At 59.4% G+C, this 19118-nt stretch overlaps 1 protein-coding gene across 3 annotated transcripts; it reads right to left on the bottom strand.

Annotated features, from left to right (window-relative positions):
* Positions 1 to 4639: 4639 nt before the first annotated feature.
* On the bottom strand, positions 4640 to 18268 carry Dhcr7 (7-dehydrocholesterol reductase). 3 transcript variants are annotated; one of them, XM_027944722.2, is made up of 9 exons: positions 18189 to 18268; positions 14356 to 14471; positions 11599 to 11702; positions 10657 to 10879; positions 9816 to 9906; positions 8852 to 9065; positions 7141 to 7345; positions 6742 to 6873; positions 4640 to 5960 (listed from the first exon to the last, which is right to left on the bottom strand). In XM_027944722.2, the coding sequence occupies exons 3-9, from the start codon at positions 11694 to 11696 to the stop codon at positions 5496 to 5498; spliced, it is 1428 nt and encodes a 475-aa protein (XP_027800523.2). In that variant the 5' UTR covers positions 11697 to 11702; positions 14356 to 14471; positions 18189 to 18268; the 3' UTR covers positions 4640 to 5495. The 3 variants fall into 3 exon arrangements, with proteins under 3 accessions (XP_027800523.2, XP_071472068.1, XP_034492781.2); XM_071615967.1 differs by lacking the exon at positions 18189 to 18268 and adding an exon at positions 18027 to 18158; XM_034636890.2 differs by lacking the exons at positions 9816 to 9906; positions 10657 to 10879; positions 11599 to 11702; positions 14356 to 14471; positions 18189 to 18268 and having other exon boundaries at positions 8852 to 9804.
* Positions 18269 to 19118: the final 850 nt, after the last annotated feature.

The following is a 19118-nucleotide window of genomic DNA, read 5'->3' as shown; positions in this document are numbered from 1 at the left end:
AGGAGGGCTTGGCCTTGAGGCATGGCCATGCGGTTCCCCCAAGAGGCTGCCCACCTGGAGGACAGTTAGAGAAAGTCTCCAGAGAAGGATGGCACCTGGACGGCAGAGCTCCGCAGTGGGGACGTGTCCCCCGCAAACCAGGAGCCCGTTCAAGGCCCAGGTGATGGGCAGTCTAAAGGCACATGGTGGGAGAGTGGCGTGAGATGGTTCGCAGCCACGATCCTCAACCCCCAGGATTGGTGATGGTGGCAGAGCCTGAGGCTGAGCGGTCAGCAGCTGGGCACACTCCTGCAGGACGGCTATGCAAGGGGTGGCCATGGCGACCATCAGATGGAACCTCCGGCTCTGTTGATCATGTTCTTAGGACAGACCAGGGACCCAACAACCCTCTCAGGGTTACCACTTGTACCCTTAGGAGCCAGGGCAGAGTGCCCTCTCTCCTCGCCCAGGGAGGCCCGAGGGCCCCTGTCACTCTGGCGCAGCCGTAGAGCTCCTGGTGGCTCTAATTTCCCAATGGCCAGTCATGTCCAGCCCATCCCATGTGCTCAGGGGTCATCTCGTTCAAGGCTGCCTCCTCCTACAAGGATTCCCAGGCGGTCACCTCCGTCTGGGTCGTGAGGGCCCTTCTGCGCTCTGGGCTGAGTCCCTGCAGTTGGGAGGGCCCACGTCAGCACCGTCCCCGTCCCCTCTTGTGAGCCGCCCCTCACCCTCTGCACATTTTCTTTTTTGCGTCAAGTCCTTGATTTCATCAGAAGCCAATTTCTGTTTGCGACGAGTCCTCTTATCACTCATCGTAAACTTGTCTGACCCAAATCATTCCTTTGCTTTTTTAAAAAAGACTTTGCTTGCTTTTCCCATGTAGATTAGCAATCCACCTCAATTTTATATGATGTGAGTCAAGAATCAAAACTCATTTCTCCATTTGAGCCTATATTTGACCCAAACGTTTTGGTATTTAAAATTTTTCGTTGGTTTATTGAAAAGATCCTTCTTCCGATTGCTGTGGTGTGGGGACCCCCGAGTCTCCAGGTTCCTAGACGTGGCCATCCTGTCTTAAACAAGACCAAGTACGGTCTCCAGTGTAAGCAAGTCTCCGACAATGGTAAGGTTTTATTGTGGACGTTGGTGTTTTAGTAAATGGTATAAAAATCTTTACTTTCCCGTTTGCTCAGAGCGCACTGAGCCCCAGGGGGCGCTGGATCCACCACCAGCAAGTTCAAGGGCCTATGTTGGTGTTTCACAGTGATCACTTAACAAGTCCCCTTCTGCTTTTCAACACTGTGACTAAGTTTTGAAAAGCAGAAGGGGACTTGTTAAGTGAATCTACCTAACAGAATCCCACCAAGCTCTCAGAACCAGGGCCGTCGCTGACGTGGAGCGACAGGTCATTTCTCAGACAGTGACAAAGCTGCAGGCAGCTGAGCAGGTGGCTGTCATCCCTGTTTCCAAAGATCCTCCTGGAGACCTGAACCTGTGTGTCCATCCCCGGATGGTGACCAGGGCTGGCTCCAGGCAGGGCGGGCGCTGCTCTGAACCTGGTGGGGGCGACAGTGGGGGGGGGCACTGTGACGCATTATGTTTCTCTAAATTTTATTTTGGGGTAGTCTGCACAATTTTAAAAGTGCACGCACTGCCCCACGTGGTAACAGAAGTCCACGTGGTGATGACGCTGAGTAGGAGTCAGCCCCGGGAACGCTCCCAGGTCGCCTCCGGCTCTTGGAGAGCTGCCGAGAAGGTTCTGGCAAGTCCTCTGCTGGGTCAGAGTTCTCATTTCCCCAGGATAAACCTCCAAGAGTGCAGTCACTGTGCATTCGCAGCTTTCAAAAATCGCTAGTGAAAGAAAATCCGCAGAAAACCAAAGCACGGCCTGGCCGCGTGCCCGGGAGAGGCCCAGCCGTGGCAACGCTGCTCCCGCTGTCCCTCTGGATGAGGGCCTCCTGCCGTGTCCCTGCATGCCCAGGCCACACTCCCTGGGCCGACCTCCAGGTCCACCCCCATCCTGGGAGGGGCAGGTAGACCTGTGCAGGTCTGTCCAGGCTCACTGGTTGGCCGCCTGAGCTGGGACCGTGCACTGTTGGTGTCTGGCCTTGTGGTCGCAGGAGAAAGTGCACAGTTTTCAGACCTTCACTGGTCATTAGTAATTTTTTAAAATACATTTAGTTGTAGGTGGGCACCATACCTTCATTCATCTCTATGTGATGCTGAGGCTCGAACCCAGGGCCCCACACGTGCCAGGCGAGTGCTCTCCACCACTGAGCCCCAGCCCCAGCCCAGTTTTTTTTTTAATTTTATTTCTAAATGACAGAAACTGGACAGCCGTCCCCCCGGTGACTGAGTCCAGGCGCTCTTTTCCTTATAGAAAAAGGCGTGGTGTTTGCACAGGACCTGGGCAATCGCGCGGCTCCCCTGGGACAGCTCAGCGCCCAGCCCGGCAGGGCGTCTCCTACACGGTGGTTACTCAGCGTTGCTCGGGGCATGATGACGAGTCTCTCGTGTGTGACCAGCCAGGCTGACGCCCACTCATTGTTTCCCATCGGGGCTGTCTGGGTGGAGGAGGCAGAACCCGGGGAACGAGCCCAACGATGTGGACAGGACGTGGGGCGTCCTCTCGATGCCCACTGCGGGGCGACGGCCAGCTAGCTGGCGGGTGATGGCACCTGACCTACTTATTTCCTGTGGGGAGAACACTTCTCTCGGCAGTGTTGAAACCGTCAAGCATCGTTCCCACCCATGGTCACAGGCTGTGCCACACGCCTGTCTCGGCCTTGGGTCTCCCTCGGCAGGACAGACCCTCGTCTCAACACGCGGCCTCCGCCACCCACACCGGGGCCACTTGCTTCAAACCCCAGGCTCGGTGCTGTGGGTGCAACCTGCCCGCCGCCTCTGGGGATGGAGGCGAACAAGTACTACTGGGTCACCTGCGTCCCCAGAGGTGGTGAAAGCAGGTTGGAGGGGCACGCTAGCCTGCTGCTGGGCCAGGGGTAGCCTGTGGCCTGTGTCACAAGGCTGTAGGGAGGACAGGCCTGTCTGCCTCCCCCTCCTCATGGGACGGCCGCTCCCTGCAGGTTCCCAACTGGTCCGACCTGTCTGGTGCCTGGTGGGGCATAAAGGACAGCACCCCCTGTCAGGAGCAGTGTCCCCTGGGGGCCACAAGCCAGGCCACTTTCCGAGAAGCCCAGGCTGTGACCTTTCCAACAGTGTGTGTCCTCTACCCAGCCAACAGCAGGGGCTGGCCCACCTGTCCTGGCCCAGGGGAGGACTCAGGCCCATGAGCAGGGCGCGGTCTGGTGGCTGAGGGGAGCAGCTCGTGTGGCCTTGTGTTCCCTGGGCACAGTGCGAGCGCTGGGCACAGGAAAGACAGAGCCTTGGCCAGTGGACAAGAGGCACCTCCAGCACCTGAGCCCAGAGCTCCCGCAGATGAGTCTGGGAAATCCCCCTCCCAGCAAGGCAGCAAGACAATAGCTCACCCCACTTCTCCAGTGAGGGAGCTGAGGCGCAGAGAGGCTCGGTCACCTGCTCAAGACCACACAGCCTTTAAAGGGCAGTGTCAGAATTCAAATGTGGGCAGCGGGGTTCAGGACCTGAGCCCACAGTCATACCTCAGCCTCTTCAAAAAGCCTTCGTTCAGTGTCTGGGGAGGACGGGAGGCGTGGTTCTCAGACAGGCAGGGTGGAGCACCAGGAACCCTTGCCGAGCCAGCCTGGGCGGGCCCCACAGTTCAACCCTGGAGCCGCTGTCTCTGTCCAACCAGTTGAACCCCGAAGCAGGCCAGGCTGCCCTGGGGAGTGGGCACAGGCTTCTGTGCGCCTCACCTCCAGCTCTCCAGGAGCAGACGGCCCGGCCTTCTCTGGATTCTCTCTGGTGGGTTCCCGGTGACTTAAACACGCAGACCTCTCGCCCACCAAGGGACGCCAATTGCCAGGTTGCTCTCGACTAAGACACTCAGGGGTCACTCCAGGGGAACTGGGCTAACTGGGCTGCGTGAAATGACCACACAAGAGACAGAAATGCCTTTTTCTTTGCGGGTAGCTGTGACGGCTCCTCTGACCTTAAGGGTCCACAGAAAGAGAGCGAGCGCGAGCCTGGACGTGCTGACCCCTTCTACCCAGGAGAAGCCATTCAAATGAGGCCAGGGCTCAGGTTTCAGGGGCTGAGTCTAGCCTCATGATGTCTGCTGTCGGCAGGTGGACTGACATCTAGGAAGGCCATGTCCAAAGACAGAGCGAGAGAAGGGGACACACAAAGGTGTTTCCAGGGAACACTCTATCCCCAACAGGGCTAGGGGTAATGCCACAGAGGAACAGGTGAGCTTAGCTCCTCCGTGGGGATGTAGGAAGATCGGGGCTACTGTCCGGGTTACCTAGGCAACCAGATCACAGAGTGATGACGCCACACTGATCAGAAGGGGAGACAGACACGGTCACGTGCTAGTCGGCCTCCCACATCTGTCCACCTGCTGGGACGAGTGCCGAGCGTGGTTCCTCCACTGGTGACGGCAGCAGACGCCCCACCTCCAGCCGAGCACCCACGTGGAGGCACTCGGCTCACCGAGTCCCTGCTGGGTACCTACGCTGGGTCTGCACCCACAAACAGTCCTAGGATGGGAGAGGCCACCCAGGGACAGAAAGCACACCGGGACTTATCTGAACAGGGAACGTTTAATATAAAAAAGGAGCAGCTGTGCTGTGGAATCAGGTCTGAAGAGAGCTTTCAGAAGACCCTGAGTCTGGGACAGGGCTGGTAAGGAAAGCCCTGGGAGGGAGCCCCTCCCGAGCGGGGACTCCTCGAAGGCACGGCGAGGCCTGGGACGGCGCTCTCTGAGCCAGAGTCCACTCAGGGTCAGCAGCAAGCTGGACACACGTTCCACAGGCAGGTGGCCGAGGCTGGTGGGTGACCTCCCCGGAGCCGGGCACGGGGAGCCCGCGGCCTTATTTCAGAAAGGCCATAGCTGGGCTGGCTGGTCCTGCACACACCATGCCACACCCCTGGCGGCTGTGCAGCAGGAGCAAAAGGAAACCAACCAGACGCCCTGGCTCTGCGGCGTCCCTCGGGCCCTCCGCTGACCAGTTACCAGTGTGCAGGCGGCGAAGGAGGGCTGTCCCCAGGGCCTGCCCATGGCCACAGAGTGGACGTGAGGTGGGTGTGGGCAGCCTGCTGCGTGCAGCTCCTGGTGCCACTTTTCTCTCGCAGGCGTCAGAGCCGTCCTCACCTCGGGGACAAGATGGCCTGAAGGGCTTCAGCTGCGGGTTCCTCTGGGCAGAGCGGCAGCCTGGGCTCCCACGTGAACAGTTACAAAGGGCCGTCCCTCCTGCCCTGGGGGCAGACCAGAGGGCGCCAGCGGCCTGCTGGCAGGAGGCAGCGGTGAACCCAGAACCCCCTGGCACAATGCCGGGCGCTGTGTCTCCAGGTGAGGGTGCTGGGCTCCCGGAGAGGGCTGGGACGCCAGCCCCACCAGCCGGGCTCAGCGCTCGTCACAGCCCCGGAGCTCCTGGGCCCTAGAAGACCCCGGGCAGCAGGCGGTAGGGCACGGTGGCGGTGTAGCGCTGCCAGTCGCGGCCGTACTTGCTGGCACAGCGGTGCTCGTCCCGGAGGCAGCGGTGGGTGAGCAGGATGGTCATGTAGATGATGTAGAAGTAGGGCAGCAGGTGGCCGCCGCCACAGGCCAGGCAGTAGGCCAGGCTGCCCATCAGGTCGCCCGTGTAGTTGAAGTGGCGGGCCACGCCCCAGAAGCCCGACACCAGCAGCTTGCTGCGGTGCTTCTGCCCATCTGCCGACGTGTACACGCACTCGATGGCCTTGGGCTTCCGGCCCCAGATGAGGCAGCGTCCATCCGTCCGACGGAACAGGTCCTTCTGATGGTTGGCCATCCGGAAAATGTAGTAGCCCAGCAAGCCCAGCAGCAGGACAGCCACGGCGTGGTGGGTGGACAGCTGCACGGGGTGGTAGACCAGGTACAGGCCCTGCGGGGGCCCGAGGGATGGGTGAGCAGCGCCTCCCAGACATGGGCAGGAGCAGGCCTCGGGATGGCCCTGGTCCTGCACTGACTGGACACAGCACCTACCCAGAGGGCTGTGCTGGCCTCAAGCCACTAATCAAGGCCCAGTCCCCGAGGAGAACTGCGCTCCCACAGTTTAGCGCCTGGAAATGGAGCCAGTCCCAGATCCAGCGAGCCGGCAGCCAGCCAAGTGGAGGAGCAGGTCCTGGTGGGCTGCCAGGCCCTGGCAGACTTGCAGTCACCACGATGCCAGGGCCTTTACCCTCACCCCACCCTCTGCCAGGAGCAGCTATTTCCTCGGGGCCCTGGCACGGGCGGCAGGCCACCCAGACACCTGCCATCACCGCCCTGTGACCGGCTTTGACCCCACCTCCCAGCTGGTCCCAGAGGACGATCCACGCTGTGGCTCCCCACTCCTGCACAGCCCTGGGGCAGGCCCGGGACTGTGGCGCGGCTGCTGGCCTCGCGCGTCCCCCACTGCCTCAGAGTGCACTTTTGATCTGGTATTCTCCACGCAGGGCGGGATGTTCAGGACAGGACCCCATCATAAGTCGGGGAGCCACAGAACACAGCACCTTCCCTTCTTCCTAGGAGCGGGGACCACTTCAGTGGCCCCCCAGGGACAGACACCTCGGCACTTGGTGCAGTGTGTGTGCTCAGGGTCGGCCCTGGGTGCCTGGGGGCGGCACAGGGCCCTGGGGGTAGCCCCGAGTCCCGAGAGGCTGGCCACCGCCGCCACTCCTCACCTGCAGCGTGTACAGGTACGGCAGCCAGACGCAGTCGCCCCAGCCCAGGTACCAGCCGAAGTGGTCGTGGCAGATGTCGATGGTCTTCAGGTACCAGGTCTCGTTCCAGAAGAAGTCAAGCACGTACATGGCCTGCAGGACAGGAGCGCGTTGGCCGCCGCCACCCCGACGCCAGAGCAGGTGGCCTGGGTGGCCGCGGAGAACCCCGCAACAGCACTGCCGGCTCTTCCTGCCATGCTGGGGTGGGGCGGGGGAGGTCCCTGTCACAGGGTCTGAGCCCAGGAGGGGACGAGGAGGGGCCACGGTGCTCAGAAGGAAGGGCTCCCGGCCACGCCCTGGGAGGGGACTCTGGCTTCTGGGCAGGGTCAGAGCTCTGGCCCTCGTCCCTGTGGGCCTCACCTGCAGGACATTGACCAGGACCATGGAGTTGGTCACCTGGCCGTAGAGTTCCTGCTGCTTAGCTGCAAAGGACAGGTTGATGAGGGTCCAGGCCACAATCCCCGGGCGTCCGTTGAAGAACAGCTTGAAGTCAAACCACTTCCCGAGGCGGGGGTTGAACTCGATGCCCATCATGTAGTTGTAGAAGAAGTTGCCCGTGAACTTGCTGGAAACAGATGAAGGACGCGCTCACCACAGGCCTCACGCACCGACCGCGCCTCGCTGTTGTGGGGGGTGCCGGTGGTGGTGGGTTAATGAGTGGCCTAGGTGACACCCTGGCATGGGCCACCCAGAGCCACACAGAGCCTTGGGACACTGAGGTTCCTGCCCAAGCCTGGCACCCTCTTTTGCTATCACTCCACGAGCAGTGGCCCAGCAGAGACGTCCCCCGCGGGAGCTCCTGGGTCCTCCTTGCCCTCACCGCCATGCCCTGATGCAGGCACGGGGGAGCTGCACACCAGCCCAGCCAAGACTTCACTCTGCACACGGCACACAGCACACAGCAGACCTGGGGCCCCAGGGAAAGTGACAGTGTAAACTGTGACCCGTAGACAAGGAGAGCCAGAGCCTGGGTCCCAGGGGTCTCCCTTGCTGCACAAGATCCACAGCCATGTGTGACCTTGGTCCCTGACCCACAGCCCAGCCTCAGGCAGGGGGCAGAGAATGAGCCACACAACCCACACGCAGACCCTGCTGCGCACAAACAGGGATTAATCAGAACACCAAGTTTTCACGTCCAGTTCCCTCAGCTGGGCTGTTACAGCAGGTGATGATTATAAAGCACATAGTGACCTCTGGGAGCCGCGGGAGGCCAGCGATAACACACTTTATAAAACAGATCACCAAAAACTAACAACAACAAAAAAAATCACCATCATCCAGAGATACTTCCAAGAGCCTAAATGTAACAATTAATGGAATACACTTTGTTTTGCTGGATCCCCAGACTAAACTGTGAGCCCCGCTATTTAGAGTGTCTACAAGAAGTGCCTACCAAACATCTATTGACGAAAAGATGGATAAATGGGTAGGTGGACATATAGGAAGGCAGATAGATGGGTAGATGGATGGAGAGGGTAGATGATGGATGTATGTGTAGATGGGTGGATGATGGATGGATGGGTGGGTGGACGGATGGTTGGGTGGGTGGATGGATGAATGGGTAGATGGATGTATTGTAGATGGATGGATGGATGGGTGAACACATGAATGAATGATAGGTGGGTGAGTGAGTGGAGAGAAGGGTGGATGACGGATGCATAGATGGATGGGTGGGCAATGAGAAGCTTCCTTGGGAATGGATGCAACCAACAGGGAAGCAGTTACCTCAAGCTGCTGAGATACAACTTCCCTAAGAACACTTCAGGTGCCCCCAGGCAGTCCAAAGACATGGGCAATAGTCTGTCCTTGCTCCCAGAGAAGTGGTCTCTGGTGTCCCTGCTCCCTGACGACCCTACAAATGATGACTCAGCCACTCTCTTCTCAAGGCGCGCGAGAGCACCAGACATTGAGAAAGGACGTTCCCCAGAGTCACAGGACTCCCGCCCACCGCCCCCCACCAGGAGTCTCAGTCCTCGGGGCGCCATGACCTCCTACCCGAGGGCAGTAGAAACAGGCAGGGTGGAGGCATTCCCCGCCCACTTTGGGTCTGACCAGCTCCTAGGGAACATACCAGTCCTCGGCATTAGTGGGGAAGAAGTAGCCCTTGATCATGGCGAACGTGGAGACAGCGTAGCCCAGGAAGTTGGCGCACCAGAGCAGCGGTATCCAGTTGTCAAAGATGATGGTGGGGGAGAACCAGGACAGGAGGTGAGAGTTGGCAAACCAGAGGAGATGCGTTATGAGCCAGGCCTGCAGGCCGTTGACCTGGTACTTGTTCACGGCGCCTGCGGGGGAGGGCGAGACACGTCGCCGCCTTTCCTGACCTGCACCAGTCGCTTGGCTGCCTGTCCCTGCCTGGTCGAGGCCCGACTTGCTCCCTGGGTCCCCTGTCCAGGGAACCTGGGTCCCATCCCAGAGGAAGCTACTTCCAGGTTCACCAGCCGAATGGCCAGTAGCACCCCTCAGACTGCAGAAGGAAGGGAGGCCAGCCCTCTCCCTTGGCCGATTCTCCTTCACTGGCCACAACCGAGTCGTGGGCCTGGGGTTTGTCAGGAGGGGCAACAGGCGCAGAGTAGGGTTGTCCCATGGGTCCCAGGCTCCCCTTGTGAGTGCCCGGAGCCCGCCAGCCTCCCCCCAGGCAGGGAGCTCTGTGGGCAGAGACAGGGAGGACGTCCAAACCACCTGCCCACGCGCAGCCTGAAGCCGGACTGAGGTGGGTGGGGTCAGGACGGTCAGGGTTTGAGTTAGGAGGCCGCTCCATCCATCTGCCCCGGGACGGGCAGACAGTGGGGGCCAGGAGCCCCTCCTGACTGAGGAAGGGACTTCAGCCTCACATGGGGACAACGGCTGCCCTCCTCTGCCTGGAAGCCCGGCGCTGTGGAAAGTTCCCAGTAAACTCATTCTCCTCATGAGTGCTCTTTGGGACAGATTTGGCTTGGGAGGGCCAGCCCGGGACATGGAGGCACAGGGCAGCCAGCGCCTGCATGCCACTGGCCCGGGCAGGGCCCAGGGTGTGGGCAGGTGGACGGGGGTACCTGCCGGGGTCACGGCCCCTTCTTGCACTCCTCCCACGTAGCCTGGCAGGAACCTGTGGCAGAAGTCGGGAAGCATCGTGTACAGGAGCACCTGGGAGACACAGTGCCCAGCCCAGTGACCGGCGGCCCACAGCATGATGGGGCGGTCCACTGCTGCGTCACCGGCAGAGCAGCCCTGGGGCCTGGGCGGTGCCCCACTCAACAGCTCCCGGGAGCTCCAGCTGCAGGCCAAGCAGAGGTTGCTGAACCAGCACCCACCCTGGAATGCGCCACAGATACCCTGACAGCCCAGCTGCCCCGGGGACACTCTGGTCCTTCCTAGTCCCCTTATGGGGGCTCAGGAGGCTGAGGCAGGAGGACCGCACGTTCAAGGTCAGCCTCAGCAACTTGGCAAGGCCCTAAGCAACTTAGCCAGACCCTGTCTGAAATAAAAAACAAAAAGGGCTGAGGACGTGGCCCTGGGAAGCCACCCTTCCTGGTGGCCTCCTGGATTGGAGGCCAGCGCCATCACAACAGAGCCAAGGACATCCTTGAGCAGGACGGAGGGGACGTGTTGGGAAACACTGGCCTGGCCTTGCCAGCAGTGCCTCCTGCTCTGCAGCGTCCACTGGGGGCTGGGACAGTCCCTCCTGTGGTCTGGCCAGCCCTCCACTGGCCTTGCTGTGCGCTCTGCATGTCACTGCCGGCTGGCACACTCCTGAGCCAACAGGCGCCCCTGCCCCGCGTCTCCACCACGCCCTGCGGCGTCCCAGGGATGTGACTGTCCCCCAACTCAGGACCCCACATCCCAGTCAGAGGCAGGAGAGCATGACCCCTGCACCGACCCCAGGCAGGGTCTGACCTGGAAGGCCACCCACGAGGTGTAGAGCAGGGCGGCTCTCGTGGTCACCGGCGGGGTCTTGGCCCAGATGTCTGCCAGGCTAGCACGGCCGGCGGCGATGTCCAGCAGGGGCGCGGTCAGCGAGCAGCTGTACTGGTCGCACGCCATGATGAAGTAGTACACAATGAAGGGCGCGAAGAGCAGCAGGAACACAACGCTGGCCAGGGAGAACCAGTCCACCTCCCTGCGGGAGGCCGGCGGTCAGCAGGCCGCCTCCCTGGGCCGCCGTGCGCACCCTGCCCGAGCCAGCAAGGCTCCAGCTCCGCAGCCCTCCCGCCGCTGGGGCGCGCTCCTCGGAGATGGGCAGGGCCGAGGGCACCCACGGAGCCCAGGGCCCTTCGTGGCCCCCGAGACCTGCCCTGTCCCAGGCCAGGGAGGACGCTCCACCCCCATCCTGGGGCTCACACTGAGAAACGAGACCCCGGGCACCATGGCAGGCCACCGAGGGCACGCAGGGCCCCGCTGCTGTGCAGGAGGCGACAGGGGTTGACATCCCCATCCAAGCCCAAAGTGACCAGAAGCTGGAACTCAGAGGGCGCACATGGGGCCAAGTGAAAAGGCCCACACCTGGCTCACGTGGCCAGTCGGCTCACAGTGCAGGTGTTACAAGTACTGTGCCAAGTCACCCGCGCTCATGGGTACGAGGGGCCATGCAGTACGCGTGACGCTCAGGCCCCGCACCTCGGTACCCACATGCAGATATCCCAACCTCCAGAGCATCAGTCGCAAGCCCCCACGGTGCCAAGCGTCGTGGAAAAGGGATGGTCACCGAGATGGGCCTCCTCCCCTGCTCCAGCCCTTACTTCACCCCCGGGCTGAGGGCGAAGCGTCTCAGGCAAAGGGTCCCCACGGGGGCGCCACAGCCCCAGGTGGAAACCTCTGAGAGGACGGGGGAGACCTCACCAGGCGCGGCCCCACTGGCCTTGAGACGCCGCCTTGCCGTTGGTGACGCGGCCGGGACTCCCGGGCTGGGGAGCGCTGGGCTGGGATTTTGCAGCCATCGGGTCCTGCGGGGAAGAAAGACGTCCTGCTCAGGCGGTCCCCGAGGGCAGACCCCGCTCTGCCAGGAGCACGGGCAGGGCTCGCGGGCCACCCGTGCTTGGCCCCCTTCCGCACCTCCTTCCTGACAGCAGGTTCCCGGTGGGACAGGCAGCGTCCGGGCTCAAGGCCCTCCCCCCAGGCCTCCCGTCTCCCCTGTTACGAGGCAGCCTCCCCAGGCAGGCATCCGTGCCTGTCCACCTCCCCGCCAGGAGCCAGAGAGCACAGCGCAGTGTCCTACAGACAGAAGGGAGGAAACTGCTTCTCCAGGTCCCACTGCCTGGAGAAAGCGGTGGTGCCCCCGACTCCAACACATCTTAAAAGTGCTCGAAAAGCTGGGCACGGTGGTGCACGCCTGTAATCCTAGCAGCTTGGGAGGCTGAGGCAGGAGGATCATGAGTTCAAAGCCAGCCTCAGCAACTTAGTGAGGCCTTAAGCAACTCAGCAAGTCCCTGTCTCTAAATAAAATACAAAAACGGGCTGGGGGGGGCTGGGGCTCAGTGGTAGCGCGTTTGCCTGGCATATGTGAGGCACTGAGTTCGATTCTCAGCACCACATATAAATAAATAAAGATAAAGGTCTATCAACAACTGAAAAAATATTCTTAAAAAAAAGGCGAGGGGTGGGGCGGCTAGGGATGTGGCTCAGTGGTTAAGCGCCCTGGAGTTCAATCCCTGGAATCTAAAAAAAGCACTCAGAAAACCTGGTCAAGAACCACGGAGCCTTGGACTTCTCAACAGCAAACAGATCGCAGAAGACAACAATGAGACGCTCTAAAATTCCAAGGGAAATTTTCTCTCCATCTAGAATTCTATCTGAGGTTATCCAGAGCCTGGGGATCTAGAGAATCGCTCAGTGGAAGGGCAATCCAGGACAACAGCTACAGAGCAGGAACGCAGAAACCACCCACACGTGTAAGACAAATGGCTCAGGAAGAAGGAAATGAAGACCATCGATTCTGCTGTGTTCGGGTGTGTAGAAAAATTAGTGCCGGTAATGACAGTTACATCAGAACGTTCAGGAAAAAAAATTAATGGTAGATGCATAAAAAACTTAGCAAGTGCACAAAATGAGGCGATCACTAACCCCAGGAAAAATAGAAAGCCAGACAATGGAAGAAAAAGAGACCGAACCACAATATAGTGCATGCTGCAGTTTGAGGCACATGGAATCTCACGCTGAAATTTAATTCTCATTGTGAGCTACTAAGAAGGTGGAAACTACCATGAGATTTAGAGGCGAGACCTTTCACAGAGGAGCAAAGCTACATGGGGCAAGAAGAGTAAAGGCCTAATCTGATGGAACTGTGGCTTTAAAAGGAGAGGAAAGACCTTGGATAGGAGTTCTGTCTCACATGTGATTGATTCCTCGTGCCACCTCTGGACTCTGCAGAATCCCCACCAGTAAGAAGGCCCTCACCTGACAGTTACCCAATCTTGAACTTCCCAGCTTATAGGAATATAAGCTCGATAAACCTTTATTCTTTATAAATCACTCTGCCTGTGGTATTTAGTTATAGCAACAGAAAACATTCTAAAGCAGAACATTACTTGGCTCAACAATAAAATGATATTAGTTCCACCACAGCGATGTAGCCTAATTAGCTACTGGATGTGTCGAAGGAAATCTGTGAAGCTGGGAGGGGTTGAAGCAAATTACCCGCCCCCCCCCCCCCCCCCCGCACCATGAGCAGGTACAAACAACACAAAAACAGGAAAGAGAATGCAAGGTGCTTGCTGGGACAAGTGAGTGGCCTGTGGGATGCCACACAGGGCTGTCTCTTCTCTCTGTTAAAGCTTTTAACACTGATTTCTTTCTCAAGAGTGACCATGAATTACTTTTTAAAAATTTACATTCATCCAAAAAACTTCCATGGTGCAGGCGCAGTGGCGCACACCTGTAACCCTAGCGACTTGGGAGGCTGAGGCAGGAAGGTCCCAAGTTTGAGAAAAATAAATAACATAAATAAAAAAGGGCTGGGGATGTGGCTGAGAGGTTCAATCCCAGGACCAATAAACACATAAATAAAACTTCCACTTTGGAAGGCGTTTTCATCTCGCAGGAGAACAGCTTTGATGGACAGTCCTGCCCCATTCCCAGCCAAAGCCCACCAAGTCAGCGCCCGCCTCTGATCTCCAGTATTCACGCCAATCCACGTGAAACCCAAGGGCCCCCATGCACCTCTGCCTCGAGGAAGGGTCCACAGAGGGACTGGCGTCTTCCTGGAGACAAAGCCTGGCACTGCACTACCTTCTGATTATCTCACATGCCAGAAAGTCACTGAGGGAAAGAGACCCTCAACTTGAGAACCAGGTGAAAAGCCAAGGGGCGATGTTACCAAGAAGGAAAAGCAAGTCTCCCTGGAGTAAAACAAAACCAGGTGAATGCGTTCAGCTGGCTCAGAGTTCAGTACCCAAGTCACCTGCTGTCCTGGGCACTGAATGCTGTCATAGACACTTGGGCACCAGCCTCACTGGGAGGAGAGGGCGGAGGGGTCGAGGGGACTCCTGAGAAGCCCAGGCAGCAGCTGAGAGCCCTCAGTGGGTCTCCCAGTTGGTTCTCGCGTTTTCAAAGCCACTGCCTATTCCCACGCTCGCTCGAGGGCTGTGAGCCGCACACTACCTTCCGCCTCTGGCCCAGCGGCTTCAGATTGAAGGTTTCCTTCTTGGACTGGCCTTTACCGGCTCAGGCTCCGTGGTTTCAAGACCTGCTTGATCCTTCAGCAGCCGAGTGAAGCCCTGCAGGGAAGACAGAGATGTCAGAACCGCAGGGAGGTGATCGGCAGGGTCGAGGGAGAGCACTCAGTTCCACGCTGGAGCACGGCAGGGGCTACTCAGGCCAGGGGTTCAGACTCGGAAGGGCTCCTGGGGCTCTGTGGTGGTGGCCCTTAGAGACAGATAAAGGGGGTTTAGCGTCCAGCGTGTTCAACCAAACCGTGGAGACTCGGGTCCTCTGGAATAAAGGACTCACAGCTCCATTACAGAGGCTGGCCAAAGGCCAAGGGCCATTCCTGGGACAAATTCCTGAATCCACCTGTGACATGGCCAGACAGCAGTCAGGAAAACGTCCACCAGACCCAAGGGTCCAGGGCATCCGTTATGGATTTTTGGGACAGGAAGCAAATCGTATAGAGCTGCGGCTGGCTGGACACAGGGGCAGGCCACAAGAAACGGCTAGTCCTGGGGCAGACGGAGGGTCCAGAGGTTTCTGCTGCTGCTTGTGGGTGGGTTCCAAAGGCAGAACGGGGTTCGGCCCCCTGGGGGGTCCTCAGCGCGGGGAGGGAGGAGGGCCGGGCTTTTTCTTTTTCCGTACAGGTTTAGCCTGAAGCAGGGTCCCGGGAGCTCCCTTACCTCTCCCCGCCGACATCTCTTGCCTGCAACTTTCTTTAGGAATCTCAGGATTCCCCTCCCACACGTGGGGACAGAGGAGGCAGGGAGAGGGACGGGTCTCTCGGGCAGCCCTCTCAGCCCCTAGACGGGTTTCTGAGTCCCACGACACAAGCCTGAGAACTCGGCTCCTCGGGGCCTGGGATGACTCCGCCCGCGGTGGCTTTCTGGCATCCTGAGGGTCACCACAGCAGGGCAGGTGGTGGCTGGCCCCATGGCCCCCATCCGAGGCTGACAGCTCTCAGTGTGCCCAGCCCCCATGGCTAACATGTCCCCACCTGAACACCTCGAGGTGGGTGACTCAACCCTTACCGAGGTCTGCTAAGCCTCAGCTCCCTCTTCTGCAAAGTAGCCACGTCTCCCACTTTGTTAAGTGAGAAGTGAATGGGATCATGGGTGCCAGGGGCTCAGGGCCACACTGGACTCCCGAGTGTCCACCTGAGAGTCAGCCTTTACCCTCACTATCAGCAGCAGCCAGGGTTGGGGGCAGCTCCTCCAGGTGAGACTGGCAGAAGCAGCTACAAAATCAGCCGGCTCCAAAGACCTGGGGTGCCAGCACGGAGCATTCTGGTATCAACTGCAAAGCACATGAGCCCTGAGCTCATTGGCTTCAAACAACAAATCTTTGTGAAGTGCAAGGGCACACACTGGTCATCCCAGTGATGCTGGAGGCTAAGGCAGGAGGACCTCTAGTTGAGGCCAGCCTCAGCAAACTTAGCGAGACCCTGTCTCAAATGGATAATACAAAGACCTAGGGATGCCGGCCAGTGGTAGGGCACCCCTGGTTCAGGCCCCAGTGCCACAGAAAACCACAGATCTTCTTCATCTGCTCATGGTTTCTGCAGGTCAGGAGTCTGAGCAGCAGGCCTTGGCGGAGGCCCCTGTAGCCAGCCATCTGCAGCCAGCGCTTAGCTTCCAGGGGTCTCCAGTGCAGGCCGACAGGGTTCCCCACAGCAAGGTGGCCTCAGGCCCTGCGTTTACCAGGAAGTAAGGCAGAAGGAGGCTGCCTTTTCTGAGTGGCTGGGAGGACCTGTGACATCACTCCCACCAAATCCGATTGGCCACAGGCTCACTGTCACTCAGGGAGAGGAGAGTCAGACTCCACCTCTAGATGGAGGATGGACAGGTGCTGAAACCAGAGCTCTGTTGGTGACACCCCCTGTCTGTCACTACACATTTAGCCCTCACCCAGTGCCAAGGGCCCACTGGACACGAACTCTCACACCTACCTGGAGGGTAGAACTGCTCCTGCTAACAGACCCTGGGGATTGCAGCCCAGCTGGGTCTAGGGACCTCTGCCTGCTGTGACACATGGGGGCAGGGGGTGGGGGTGGAGTAACATCTGATGGTGAGAGAAGGTCCCAAGGCCTGCGCTGGGCACCGCTCTGGGGACCTGCCATACGGGAACACGGTTATTTGGTTGAAGCATCATGGGAAGAACAAGAGGTCCAATTTAGCAGTGCACTAGTCTCGGAGTGGTAGACACAGGCATGCCCCAAATCGGGTTTCAAAATGAAAGAGAAAGGCTCGACCCGGGTGGACAGGGGTGGGAGCCCTCCTGTGTGAGGCCACTGGCCCCGCGAGTGCAAGTACTCACCCTGGGAGATGTTCAGAGAGCTGCGGGGATGAGCAGTGCCCTGGGAACAACTAATAACGACCAACAGGAGACGAGACCAGAAATGAGGCCTCACACAGGGCCCTGGGCATGGGTGAAGAAGGACACGCCCCTGTGTGTTGGGACAGAGGGCAAGGTACAGAGAGTTCCACTGGCACAGCTACTGGGAGAGTCGCACGCCAAGGCCTGAAACGGCGTGGGAGGCTCAGCGTCTGGCTTTGTTCTCTCTCTCCTACAATAATGAAAACTTACAACAAATCTGGGAACACTTGTGTCTCTAAGGAGTCAGTGAGGTCATGGGCACCCTGTCTCCATACCCAAGGCATGGTGAGGCAGGTTTGGGGGTGATCCTTGGGTTTGCCTGTACCTTTTCCCACTCATCCACCCGAAGAGGCCGGTGATCCTCCGTGGGTCCCACATGAGATTCTCAAGCCACACCTGCTCAGTGTCAGGGTGCTCCCCATGAGCCGTCCCTTCAGGCTCTGCACTGACCTAGAGCGGCTGGGTCCCTGCACCGGACTGACAGTCTCTGAGGCTCAGACATGGGCATGAGCGCTATATGGAGGAAGTGCCCACAGGCCCTGCTCCGTGATTCTCAAGGGTAAACTCCTGTTTTGATGGAAGTTACAAGGTTTCTGCTTCTCACAAGTCACACGATATACACTCACTGTGTAAGAGTAGAAGTCAAACATAGAAGAAGGAAAAAAAAAGAAAGAAATACCTCTTTCTCCTTCCAATCCATCCCCCAGGCATCATTAAACTTTGGTGTATATGTTCCCACCAATTATTTATCACCTAACACACATCCACTCTCTCTCCTTTCTTTCCCCAAATCCTTTTGCAACCGGGTTCCACTGGGGCATGCCTGTGCTTGGCTCGTGGTGTGTGGGTTGTAGATCTCCTACTTGCAGCAACTGCAGGGAAGGGTTGTGTCGGAAGCGATCCCAAGAGTCAGACACTGGTTATTCCTGACTTCCACTCCACAAACCATCCCGATTGTTAGGAGAAAAGAAGTCCTGCAGGTGGAACTAGTGCCCATCCTCAGCACTGCCACTGCCACCCACCTGGTGGTCTTCCAGGGCTTGGGGCTGTCCAAGCCACCCCTGGCCTTTCTGTCCCCAAGCTTCCCAAATTCCTCACTCCGGCCATACAACCCACATATTTCTTGAGAGAATAAATAGCAGTATTCACAATTCGGCTGAAAGGAGGTTCACCAAGTCGTAGCAGGAGAGGGTCATTACCTAGGGTAACAGGGTGGGCCAAGGAGCATCCCCACACCTGTCCCTCCTCACCTGAGCGCCGGCAGCTGCTCACCTGCGAGCTGGACCTTCGCTACAGCTGCGCGGGCCCCTCTCCACCGGCCCCACCTCACCAGAGCGCTAGTCCATCTCCACACCCGAGGGAGCATCCCGCTCCCAACTGCGCACCCCCACCAGGGCCGACGACCCGCTCACCTGCGCGCCCTCCTGGGCACCCGAAGACGCCGGCGCGGCAGGCCTCCAGCCAATCCCGCTCGCGCGCAGGACGACTCCGCAGCCCCCCCGCCCCCAGGCGACATATTGCGATAGGCGACCAATCAGAGGCGGTGCTTGTGCGGCCGGCGTCCCCGAGCTCCGCGATTGGGCGAGGCACCTGAGCTGACTCCCGGCCCACCGCTCGGGCCACTTGGCGGCTACGGGCGCGAGATTGACGGCCCTGGCCGCCCGCCTTCGCCCCGCCCAGGCTCCGGCCCCGCCGGCTGGCATTGGCTCCGCGGGGCTGCGAGCGGGGGGCGGCCACCTGGCCCGCCGGGCTGGGTCGCAGAAAGGGGCGGGGACTAGCGGGACGAAGCCGGGAGGCCTCGTGGCCACGGGTCGGCTGGGCGGCGTGCGTCTCCCGGTGCCTCGGTGTCTTCTCTGCAAGGATGCTCCACGCTTTCGAGCTCGGCGTGACCAGCAAAGAGCAAAATGGGCCCAATTCCTGCTCTTGAGCTCACCTTGTGGGGGAGCGGAGGGGACATTTTCCTATGTTACCAAAATGAAATGACCAATGTCCAGAGGTGAGAAATGGCACCCAAAAGTCCAGCCGTGTAAGAATCCAGGGGGACAGGCAGCAGCTTTACTTAGGGGTCTCCGGGCGGACTGGCGGGCTGTCACGAGGAGACGGAGCTTAGAGTGGGTGCTTATTAGGGACCACACAGGCGCCCCCGCTAGGAGCAGCGGGACCGCGCAGCGGCAACAGCCGAGACACAGCGCGAGCTGAACCTTGTGGTCGACCCCGGCGGAAACTGCGGCGAAGAAGCCCCTAGAATTGCCCTGATGGTCTGGGATGGCCATGCCATGTGCTCCTGCCGCCACCAGTCCCTGGATGCAGGCCAGCCTTGCCAAGGCGAGACAACCCCTGGA

This window comes from Marmota flaviventris, chromosome 9, assembly GCF_047511675.1.
Source record: "Marmota flaviventris isolate mMarFla1 chromosome 9, mMarFla1.hap1, whole genome shotgun sequence".
NCBI classification, from domain to species: domain Eukaryota; kingdom Metazoa; phylum Chordata; class Mammalia; order Rodentia; family Sciuridae; genus Marmota; species Marmota flaviventris.
Note: the sequence above shows the minus strand (reverse complement) of the source record. Positions and strands in the feature narration are given on the sequence as shown.